General features: G+C 37.6%; 1 protein-coding gene across 2 annotated transcripts in view; it reads left to right on the top strand.

Moving 5' to 3' along the window:
• The window catches only part of PRKD1 (protein kinase D1), a 286605-nt gene that overhangs the window by 151049 nt on the left and 122913 nt on the right, over nucleotides 1-12643 (top strand). For both annotated transcript variants that reach the window (XM_023623404.2, XM_023623408.2), the window contains exon 2: nucleotides 8208-8346. In XM_023623404.2, the coding sequence (XP_023479172.2) occupies nucleotides 8208-8346 (139 nt within the window). The remainder of the gene's footprint in view (nucleotides 1-8207; nucleotides 8347-12643) is intronic.

Here is a 12643-nt window from a genome sequence, read left to right as displayed (position 1 = left end):
CCTTGAGAGATGGGTGAAATAAATTTTAATATGTTTTGTTTTACCCAATATGTACAAAATATATAACACGTGTGATGGTTAGTTTTATGTCAACTTGGCTGGGCCATGGTGCCCAAATTTTTGCTCAAATATTATTCTAGATATGTCTGTGAGGGTATTTTTAGATGAGATTAACATTTAAATTGGTGGACTTTGAATAAAGCAGATTGCTGTCCATAATGTGGGCCTCATCTAATCACTTTAAGACCTGAATAGAGTAAGAGACTAATCTCCAAGCAAAGAGGAATTCTGCCAGCAGATGGCCTTCAAACTTGTGCTGCATTATAAGCTCTGCTCTGGATCTCCAGCCCACTTTTGGACTTCCCAACCCCACAATCACGTTAGCCAATTCCTTAAAATAAATCTTTCTGTTTCCTCTCAGTATATACACGCGCACACACACACACACACACACCCTATTGCTTTTATCTTTCTAGAGAACCCTCATAAAACATGTGATCAATTAAAAAAAAAAAGCCTTGAAAGATAAAACTGATATGTAAGTACCTTAATGTTTTGCCAAAATAAATATCAACATTCTTTAAAGGCAGACAGCAAAGTCCAACTGCTCACATTAATTCATAATGCCTGGCATCTAATTTAAAAAGTACACATGTGAGAAAGGAGGAAAATATGACCCATAACCAGGATTAAAAGAGTTAATGGAAACAGACCAGAAATGGTAGAGGTGATAGACTTAGCAGAAAAGAACTTCCAAGGATTTAAATGAAAATATGAAGTGAAGGACTTGTATACTGAGAACCATAAAAAACTGCTGAAAGAAATGAAAGCAAACACAAATAAGTGGAAAACATTCCATGTTTATGCATTGGAAGAATTAGTATTGTTAAAATGTCCAGTCTAACCAAAGCAATCTACAGATTCTGTTCAATTCCTATCAATATCCCAATGGCATTTTTTACAGAAATAGAAAAAACGATCCTGAAATTCATATGGAACCACAAAAGACCCCAAATAGCCCAAGCAATTTTGAGCAAGATGAGTAAAGCTGGAGGCATGACACTTTTTTTGCAGGAAAAGATTCGCCCTGAGCTAACATCTGTTGCCAATCTTCCTCTTTTTTTTTTTCTCTTCCCCAGTGCCCCAGTGCACGGCTGTATATCCTAGTTGTAAGTCCTTTTAGTTCTCCTATGTGAGCTGTCCCCACGGGATGGCAGCTGACAGATAGGTGATATTGGTCTGCGACTGGGAAATGAACCCAGGCCGCCACAGTGGTGATAGCACTGAACTTTAACCACTAGGCCATCAGGGCTGGCTTGGCACTTTTTTTTTTTAAATGTTTTATTTGAGTTCATAATAGTTTGCATCATTGTGAAACTTCAGTTGTACATTATTTCTTATCTGTCGCCACTTGGGTGCTGCCCTTCACCCCCTGTGCCCACCCCCACCCCCCTTCCCCTGGTAACCACTGAACTGTTTTCTTTGTCCATGTGTTTGTTCATATTCCACAGATGAGTGAAATGATCTCATGCTTGTCTTTCTCAGTCTAGCTTATTTCGCTAAGCATAATTCCCTCCAGGTCTTTCCATGTTGCTGCAAGAGGGATGAATTTGTCTTTTTTTTCTGGCTGAATACTATTCCATTGTATATATATACACTACATCTTCTTTATCCAATCATCAGTGGATGGCACTTGGATAGTTTCCATGTCTTGGCTGTTGTGAATAGTGCTACAATGAACATAGGGGTATATATGTTACTTTGGATTGTTGATTTCAAGTTGTTTGGGTAGATACCCAGTAGTGGGATAGCTGGGTCGTATGGTAGTTCTATTTTTAGTTTTTTGAGGAATCTCCATACTGTTTTCCATAGTGGCTACACCAGTTTGCATTCCCACCAGCAGTGTATAAGGGTTTCCTTCTCTCCACACCCTTTCCAAAATTTGCTATTTTTAGTCTTAGTGATTATAGCCATTTTAACAGGCATAAGGTGGTATCTTAGTGTAGTTTTGATTTGCATTTCCCTTGTGATTAGTGATGTTGAACATCTTTTGATGTGTTTATTGGCTATCTGTATATCTTCTTTGGAAAAATGTCTGTTCATATCCTCTGTCCATTTTTTGGTCAGGCTGTTTGTTTTTTTATTGTTCAGTTGTGTGAGTTCGTTATATATTATGGAGATTAACCCCTTATCGGATATATGATTTTCAAAAATTTTCTCCCAATTGGTGGATTGTCTTTTGGTTTTGATCCTAGTTTATTTTGCTTTTATTGAAGCTCTTTAGTCTGATGAACTCCCACTTGTTTATTTTTTCTTTTGTTTCCCTTGTCTGAGAAGACATGGTATTCAAAAAGATCCTTTTAAATTCAATGTCAAAGAGTGTACTACCTGTATTATCTGCCAGGAGTTTCATGGTTTCAGGACTAATCTTCAAGTCTTTGATCCATTTTGAGTTTATTTTTGTGTATGGAGTGGGGTAATGGTCTTCTTTCCTTCTTTTGCACGTGGCTGTCCAGATTTCCCAACATCATTTATTGAAGAGACTGTCTTTTTTCCATTGTATGTTCTTGGCACTTTTGTTGAAGATTAGCTGTCTGTATATGTGCAGTTTTATTTCCGGGCTTTCAGTTTTGTTCCATTGATCTGTGTGCCTGTTTTTGTACCCGTACCATGCTGTTTTGATCACTATGGCTTGGTAGTGCATTTTGAAGTCAGGGATTGTGATGCTTCCAGCTTTGTTATTTTTTTCTCAGTTTTGCTTTAGCAACTTGGGGTCTTTGGTTGCCCCATATGAATTTTAGGATTCTTTGCTCTGTTTCCCTGCAGAATGTCATTGGGATTCTGATTGGGATTGCATTGAATCTGTAGATTGCTTTGGGTAGTATGGACATTTTAACTATGTTTATACTTCTAATCCATGTGCATGGAATCTCTTTCCATCTCTTTATGTCATAATCTGTTTCTTTCAATAACGTCTTTTAGTTTTCATTGTGTGAGTCCTTTGCCTCCTTAGTTAAATTTGTTCCTAGGTACTTTAAATGGAATTGTATTCTTGAGTTCTCTTTAAAGTTCATTATTAGAGTAGAGAAATGCAACTGATATTTGTAAGTTGATTTGTGCCCCACAACTTTACTGTAGTTGTTAATTATTTCTAGTAGTTTTCCAATGGATTCTTTAAAGTTTTATATATATAAGATCATGTCGCCTGCAAACAGTGAGAGTTTCACTTCTTCAATGCCTATTTGGATTCCTTTCTCTTGCCTATTTGCTGTGGCCAAAACCTCCAGTACTATGTTGAATAAGAGTAGTGATAGTGGGCAACTTTGTCTTGTTCCTGTTCTCAGAGGGATGGCGTTCAGTTTTTCCCCATTGAGTGTGATATTGGCTGTGGGTTTGTCATATATGGCCTTTATTATGTTGAGGTAATTTCCTTCTATCCCCATTTTCCTAGGAGTTTTTTTTTTCTTAATCATAAATGGCTTTTGGATCTTGTCAAATGCTTTCTCTGCATCCATTGAGTTGATGATAGCTTGAAACTTTTTGACTTCAAAATATATTACACCAATCAAACAGTACAGAACTGGCATGAACACAGGTATATAGACCAATGACCAGACCGATCAAGCAAAAAAGAGAGAAGACACAGATTGCATATATAAGAAATTAATAAAGAGACATCATTACAGGTCCTATAGACATTAAAAGGGTGATAAGGGAATAATATGAAAAAAGTTTATGCACATAAATTTGACAGCTCAAATAAAATGAATAGGTCCCTTGAAAGATCCAAATTGCCAAGGCTCACTTAAAAGGAAGTTGAAATCTAAGTAATGCTATATCTGTTAAGGAAACTGAATATGTAGTTTTAAATCTTCCAAAAAAAAGAAAAAAAATCCAGTCTCAGATGGCTTTGCTAGAGAATTGTACCAGACATTTAAAGAAGATATTATACCAATTCTATAGAAATCTTCCAGAATATGAAAAAAAAAAATTGAACCTCAATCTATATTTTTTACTTCATTCAAAAATTATCTCAGAGTGAATCATAAACCCAAATGTAAACCCAAACAATAAAATTTGTGGAATAAGACATAAGAGAAAAAAATCTGTGTTGCCTTAGGTTTTACAGAAACTTATTAGACATTAAACTAAAAGCATAACCCGTGAAGAAATATTTGATGAATTGGACTTTATGAAAATGAAGAACTTCGTAAAACAATGTTTAGAGAATGAAAAGACAAACCACACACTAGAAGAAAATATCTGTGAAACACATATCTGATAAACAACTTTTGTCTAGAATATGTAAAAAACTATGAGAACTCAACAATAAGAAAACCAACAACTCAAGTTAAAAACTGGGCAAAGGAAAAGAAGATATATGGATGGCCAATAGGCACATGAAAAGATGTTATCATCACTGATCATCAGGGAAATGCAAATCAAAACTACACTAAGATATCACCTTACACCCATTAGAATGGCAAAAATAACTAAAACAAAAAGTAACAAATGTTAGGGAGGTTGTGGAGAAAAAGGAAGCCTCGTACACTGCTGGTGGGAATGCAAACTGGTGCAGCCACTATGGAAAACAGTATGGAGATTCCTCAAAAAGTTAAAAATAGAAATACCATATGACCCAGCCATCCCACTACTGGGTATCTATCCAAAGAGCTTGAGTCAGCAATTCCAAAAGTCCCATGCACCCCAATGTTCATTGCAGCATGATTTACAATAGCCAAGATGTGGCAGCAACCTAAGTGCCCATCAACTGATGACTGTATAAAGAAGATATGGTGTATATATACAATGGAATACTACTCAGCCATAAAAAAGGATAAAATCGTCCCATTCACAACAACATGGATGGACCTTGAGGGAATTATAAGTGACATAAGCCTGATAGAGAAGGACAATCTCTGTATGACTCCACTCATATGAGGAATTTAAACATGTGGACAAAGAGAACTGATTAGTGGCTACCAGGGGAAAGGTGGGGTGGGGTGGGCACAAAGGCCCACAATAGTTGAAACCTGGAACAAAGGGCAAAGGGGTGCACCTACAACATGACTGACAGACAATAATGTACACCTGAAATTTCACAAGGTTGTAAACTATCATAAACTCGATAAAAATTAACTTAAAAAAAAAATTTAATAGAAACTTCAATTTCCCGTTTGAAAAATACAGGTATCCCAGCAACCTATTTCATCTTATTTTACTCACTCCTGTTTAAGGTAAACTTTTTTTGCAATTTAAATCTGATGATAAGCTAATAAAGTACATTTGTTACTTAAATGAAAAAAATACTGGGCAAAGGAGTTGATTAGACGTGTCTGTGTGTGTGTGTGGCAAATAAGCACATGAAAAGATGCTCAACACCATTAGTCATTAGGGAAATGCAAATTAAACCCACGAGATATCATTATACACCTATTCGAATGTCTAAAATAAAAACAGCTGCCATTACCAGGTGCTGTCAAGGTTGCAGAGCATTTGGAACCCTCATACATTGCTGGTGGGAATGCAAAATGGGTATACCACTTTGAAAACAGTTGGGCAGTTTCTTACAGAGCTATCTAGATACTTTCATACACCCCAGAGAAATAAAAACTTGTGTTCTCACAAAGCCTCTAAGTGAACACTTATAGAAGCTTTATTTGTAATAGTTGAAACCTGGAACTAATTCAAATGCTCCTCCATTAAGGAGTGGATACATACCCTGTGGTATATTCATGCACTACAATGGTACGCTCCTCAGCAATGAAAAGAAATAGGTTAATGATACGTGTGACAGCATGGGAAAATCTCAAATTCATGATGCCAAGTGAAAAAGGCCAGATTCAAAATTATGAATTGTATGATTCCATTTGTACAACATTCTTGAAAAAACAAATTATAGGGACAGAAAACAGATCAGTGGTGCCAGGGGCTGAGGGTCGGGGGAAAAGTTGACTACAAATGGGCATGGGGAAATTTTTTGCATGATAGAACTGGTCTATATCTTGGCTGTGGTGTGTATACTCTATATATGGCATGTGGTTATAGTATTCATTTTTCAAAGCTTGCAGAACTACACACTAAAACAGTGCATTTTATTGTATGGTAATTATACCTTAATCAGTCATTTACAATAGCATGAAAATATTAAATGCTTAGAGTTAAATTTAGCAAATGTGCCTAAGACCTATACATTGAAAACTACAAAACATTTTTGAGAGAAATTTAAAAGAAACTTATAAATAGGACAATATACCTTTTTTCATAACAAAATAGAAGTCTCCACATTGGTAAAATACTACAGGTCTCCCCAAACTGATCTGCCTTTTAATGCAATATCATTGAAAATCATGGCAGATTTTTTTGGTAGAAATTGACAAAATGATTTTAAAATGTATGTGGAAATTCAGGAGACCTATAATATCCAAAGCAATCTTGCAAAGGAAAAAGATGGAGGGCTTATACTCCCTGAATTCAAGGCTTAGCATAAAGCTCCAATAATAAATATAATGTGGTATTGGCATAAGGGTAGACATGCAGATCACACATACCCTTATCATGTGACCCAGAAATTCTGTTCCTAGGTACTTATAAAAAATGAAAAACTTATGCCCACTGAAACACTTGTACATAAATGTTCATAGCATTTTTATTTGTAATAGTTACAAACCGGATAAAAACCAAATGTCCCTCTGTGGGTGAATGGATAAACAATTATCCTAGATCCATATAACGAAATACTAATATCAATACAAAGAGGTGAGTCTCAAATGCAGTGTGTATAAATGAGTCACAAAAGCATTATAGTGAGCAGAAGAAGCCAGCCAGAAAAGAGTACATAGTACATACTGTGTAATTTCATTTGTGTGAAATTCTATAGCAAGTGAACTAATCTATAGTGACAGAAAGAGGATCTGTGCCTCGGGTCAAGATTGTGGGTGGCCTTGACTACAAGGGACTACAATAACATTTGGGAGGGTTTATGAAAATATTTCATGGCTTGATTGTGATTTTGGTTCCATGGGTGTTGACGATCCTTTTTCCACTGTGTTACAAATACGAATTTATAAAAGACATAACAATCCTTAATAATTATGTGAAAAGGCCATGTACGATAAAAGAGCCCTTTTCACACAGCAAATTAGCCCAGGTTGTTTGCTTGTCTGTTTTAACAAAAATACCTAATTCTAGAACAAACGGACCTTCTCTTACTCTGCTCCTGAGATTGTGGATTGACACTTCTGTAATCAGTTTGAAACTTGCTTTAAGATCCTTAAAGATGTTCCAACCCTTTTATCAAATAATTCTACGTTTAAAACGGAATTCACCATTAGGGCTATGGTTTGAATTTAGGGCCTTCTCTGGCATTAGAAGGAAGAGAGGAAATGCAGGGAATGATCGTAATTGTTAATATTATAATAGTAATTGTTACTATTATGATTTTTCTAGGTTTGTGCATTAGTAAATATTTTTCATTTAGCTTTCATTGTATGCCTGCTATTGGGAGATAGTCCTTGAGTGATGAGCTCTCAGATTTATCCCTGTAAAGAAAGTATTAACTAGATATACTTAAAACCGATTGACTTCTAGCTATTGGACTTGTCTGTTTAACCTAGATTGCATGAAAACAAAGTATGGTATAAGGGGCAGCAACCCGAGGAGAGCTGGGTCATCTCCTCTGGTGCTTTCCTGAGTAAAAGGATCACTTCTGCCCATATACAGAACATGTCTAGATTTATGGAATCATCTCCTCTTTTTGAATATGTCAAAATGACTAACTTTTTTTTGTTTTGCAAACAAATTACAACAGTATGTGTAACGGAATTGTAATAAACTGACCTTATTTTTATGCTGTTGGATTGCTGCAGGCCGTGTGAAAATATTTACTTCTTTGCATCTATTCTATTTCTTAATCACCTTAACTGCCAGGAATTTCTCTGAGTCTTATCTCATGCTCTCCTGTTTTCTTGCTCCCTAATTAGAAGATGATTTGGTTGTTATTGCCCTTAGAATATGTTATTTCTTTCTTCCGCTCTTGGAGTCATGTCGATATCAATTTTACCATTCATTTTTATTTTTAATGTTTTAGATACCTTGAGCTTTTCTAGTTAGCTTGTATTTGTGCCCTGACATTTATTTATTTGGTTTTTATTTTAAATTTAGGAGGATTTTGACATGTAATCTATTGTGATGTTTATTTTTTGCAGTTCCCCGAATGTGGTTTCTATGGAATGTATGATAAGATCCTGCTTTTTCGCCACGACCCTACCTCTGAAAACATCCTTCAGCTGGTGAAAACGGCTAGTGATATCCAGGAAGGTGATCTTATTGAAGTTGTCTTGTCAGGTAGTATACATTTTTCTCTATCCATAGATTAATAAATTGTATTTGAAGAATTCTTGGGCATTAGTTTTTAAGGCAGCATAGAAAACATCCATCAAACTCAGCCCCTAAAAGAGATTTTAGGGCTCTGTCTACATGAACTTTCAAAATTACTTTGGAAAAAGCAAAAGATTTCCTTTCAATTGGCTCTTTCCACGCCCAGTACTATCCCCATCACTTCTGGAAACTTCACACTCTCCCCAGCCCCCCAACAATGCATGCATATACCTTCATTCATTACCTTGAATCATTGGGATGGCAGCAAAAGCAAACAAAACTCACCAAGGGTGAAACTAAGACAGATGTCAGGGCCCCAGATGTGCAATATGTTTGAAAGCCAAGAAATAACAGCAGGGCTGCTCTAGTTGAGTCAAAAGTCCAGGAGCTATAAGCCAAGACCAAGTCAGAAAGCAGAGCTCAGGACTTACAGCGGGTCAGCTGTGGCATGTGACACTAGCTAACTCACTCCTTGAGAAATGGCTGTGCTTCCCTCTGCCTAGATTGGTATCTCTTGCTTGGGATTTAGAAGTTAGTAACCGGACTGTGACTATCAATACAGAAATGGATGCATTTAATTAAAAAAACAAATGTCAGAGAACAGCTGTGGCGGGGAACCTTACAACGAGGATCAGTGCAGTATTGTGAAGGGGTCCAGGTTTTCATTGTTTATTTTTGTTAAAATTGAGTCATTATTGAGAAACTCAGATCGTATTCCTCCTTTCTGTCCTCCGGCCTTCTTTGCTTGTTATCTCTTTGACTAAAAGAAATCTGTTAGCTTTAATGATTCTAGGCTTCATTTCCTCAAGTTCCTCACCTTGCTCAGAGTGCTGTACTGGGGGCACTTGTGATAATTCGGTTGGTCTTTGCTTCGATTCAGTCCACTTTGCTTTCTCTTTATCGATCACCTATTCTGTGTGAGGTCCTGGAGTCGCCACATTTTTGTTTTGTAGATGGAGCCTATAAAACAACTTAGTTTTGCTAGATAAAAGTAATAATTTTCCTGTTGTCTATAGAGTTGCCAGTTGCTAAATAAACAAATCAAAAAAGCAAAAGCTTTCATGGTTTTCTATTAATTTTTTTTGGAAACATCACTTGCTTTGACTGGGTTCTCACATCTCCTTTGCTTTGGTTCTTTTGACATCGGCTCACTGCACCCGGCCTCAAAACTAGGGCCTCGACTGTCGTTTTCTAAGTTTCCTGTTTCTAAATACTAGGGACTGCCTGAAATCAATTATTCAGGCAAATCAGGCACTGGATCTGTTCTCGCCATAATTCATATTAAACCCATAGCAAGGGTGTTTTGCAAGTAATATAATGTGTTTTATGAGTCTTTGTTCCCTGTGGTAATGTCCAGAAATATATGAGTATTTTAAAAATTGCATTTCAAAATTTAACTTATTTTTCTTTCCTTTTTACATTATTATCAAGTGCTTTCTAGTAGTACCAGACAGACTGAATGCAAGCTGGGTGTGGGTGTGCCTGTGGAGGGGAGGGCTGCCCATTTGCGTGATATCCCAGGTCAGTGAGCCGGACCTGCCCTTCCCCCTGCTGACCTGGCGCAGCCCTCCAGTCCTGACACCATTCTGCTTTTCCTCTCCAATCTTTGCAACTGAGAACTTCGTTGTGCTCATGCTCCACTTCCTGTGCCATCCACCTTTTATCTCCTGCCTTTCCTGTCTCCCTGGCTGCCGTGCTGAGAGGGCATTTAAGGGCAGCCCTCTTTCTCACCTCTCTCCTGGCATGAGGCTCAGGAAGGCCTCTCCTCTTAGCAGCTGTCTTGTTGGTGTTTATAAGAAGCCATTCTGTAACAGCCCAGTTCCAATCTTGAACCTGGAGCCTTTAAACCCTTTTCTCACTTCACATAGTCAAACTTCCCTAACATCATTTCACCCTTCAATTACTCAATTATGTATGTTTAATTTTAGATATATTCAATTATGTTTATATCTCCAGCAGTTATCTATAAACTTTGTAAACTTCTTTCTAGCTCCTCTCTCACTCTAATGCTTAGCATTGTGATTTATTCAATAAATGTTAAATATAGTTTTTTCTTAAAAACTCCCACCCCTCCAAAGCACAGCCTGTTTTCCCCCATCACTCTGACCTTCTCTCCCATACCGTTTTTGAGCCTTGAGTCCTTTGTGATCCAATGCCTGCTATTTCTTCCCTGTCTTCTTGCCTCACTGGCAGCCTGGCTCTCCTGAAATGGATGCTCCGTTCCCTTCAATATTGGAGAGCTTCCTCTCATTTTCCTCCACTCCTGGGTGAGGAGTTGAGTGAAATGATCCTCTTCCCGTTCTCCACTGCCATTTTTGGTTGTTTTCTGTACCACCCTCCTCCAGTCCCACTGTTATTTATTTCACTTATCTGTGTTGGCTTCTTGATAGTGTTGCATGAGGTGATTTCCTTCCTTGAAGACTCATTTGTTTTTAGCCATGGGAAAAAGAAACTTCAGCATCAGATTTCTAATCTTACTTTCCATTTTATATATCCAGTCGTCTTTGGCGTTGTTAACATCCATGTTTATCATTCTTCAGACTCCTTGTTATGGCTGTTTGTTGTTAGTCACTTGCAGCATGGTCCCATACCTTGCCTCATCAGTAAGGCATGGCTCCAGCTCTGTGTGCCCCATTTGGGGTGCTCCTCCTCCATCTTGCACATCGCTACCAAATGCACATACCTGTTCCCTGTCTTTTTCACTGTACTTTTCAAAAATCACCAACTCCCTACCACTTTTGAACTGTAGTTTTCCTCTTTCTTTTTCTCTCCCCACAGCACATGGCCTACTATATGCATGTCTTACATCACTTTGATGCAGTCTCAACTACCTCCTACTCTCTTATGCCCTGCAGAGCCTGCTAAACCTGTCTGTAATCTGAATTATCTTACTGTCCATTTTTGCCATTCCTGATCCTGAGCCACACATGACAGCAAGACACACAGTCTCCTGCCTACATGGCTCATTGCAGATCCATCTTTCACCTGGCTGTACCAGTGTTTGGCAGCCTTCTCCTACCCCCATCCTTTTGTTACAATAGACATGAGGTTCTCAATAAACCTATGAGTTGATTGATTGACTATTGGCAATGAAGAAGTTATGACATAGACAAAATTTTGTAAAAATATTTATTTGTTGTAAAAATGTTATTTCTGGATATATCCTCAAAAGTAAACTGAAGGTCAAGTCTCCTTGCTATGCATTCACTTAGCCCTGACAAGAAATTAGTGCCTGTGATGTGGGCAGGACTGCACTGCATTATAATTTGAGGGAAGACAAATGATAGCTACCAAGACACTTCAGGCCATGGGTGCAAGGCAGCTGAGGCCACATACTCATTTCTGAACCAGTCCCTGAAGAGGGTGGAGTGCTATGATTGGCCAGAGAAATATGCCATTTCCTGGAGGTGTTTGAGGATTCACTTCATTCAAACTCTAGTGGGCGAGGCTGGGGAGGAGAGCAAATGCTGGAAATCCCCTCTATTGCCTTTTGATCAGTTCCAGAACATAAACATGCTGTGGAAATTTTCCTCTTGGAGACTATAGTTTTACTGTTAAGATTTGTTTAACCAAATTTTCTGTTTTTCCTCATCAAAAATTAAATTTCACTCTGTAGTTCGACATAAACATAATCTAGTTCTTTTTATATTTCACCAATATTCCACCAGCAGGAACATTTTCTGACATAGGAATATAGTAAAAATGTGAGAAAATATGGAAAAAGTTAATTTTCAGGAAGGTATAAATACTCTTGCCTCTTCAGACAACATCAAGAATTTTCTCTTGCTTATGTCATTTTCTGCTGAGACCTTTCATCATCTGTTAGTACTAACCAGGCTGCTCCTGCTAATTTGCTGGCTTTTCCGCCTCTTTTCTTTTTGAAAAACACTGCATGTGTGAGCTAGTGCATTTAGACCCAGTAAGCCAGGAAAAGATTGCTCATGGCTGGAAGGGTTGGGGTTATGGAGAAAAAAGAAGTAATTCCATGGAAGTTCCCCACCATACACACTCCCACCACTGGCAAATTTTCTTTGTTTGTTAAGCAAAGGATTAGCATTGTTACTATTGTTATGAAGTAGGAAAACACTGCAAATGGAAATTTCTCTTACTAAAGCCAAAGTCAAGTTCAAGTGTATGGTACTGAACTATAAAATAAAGTCATGGAATTTTTCTGAAGTCTTCTTCATGATGAGTTTCTATCAAAGCCTGATAATTCAGCCATGGCACAGCAAATTAATAACAGGACTGCATTCACATGACTCAG

Source organism: Equus caballus, chromosome 1, assembly GCF_041296265.1.
Source record: "Equus caballus isolate H_3958 breed thoroughbred chromosome 1, TB-T2T, whole genome shotgun sequence".
Classification (NCBI taxonomy): Eukaryota; Metazoa; Chordata; class Mammalia; order Perissodactyla; family Equidae; genus Equus; species Equus caballus.
The sequence above is the reverse complement of the archived record's forward strand: the minus strand, read 5'-3'. Positions and strand labels throughout refer to the sequence as shown.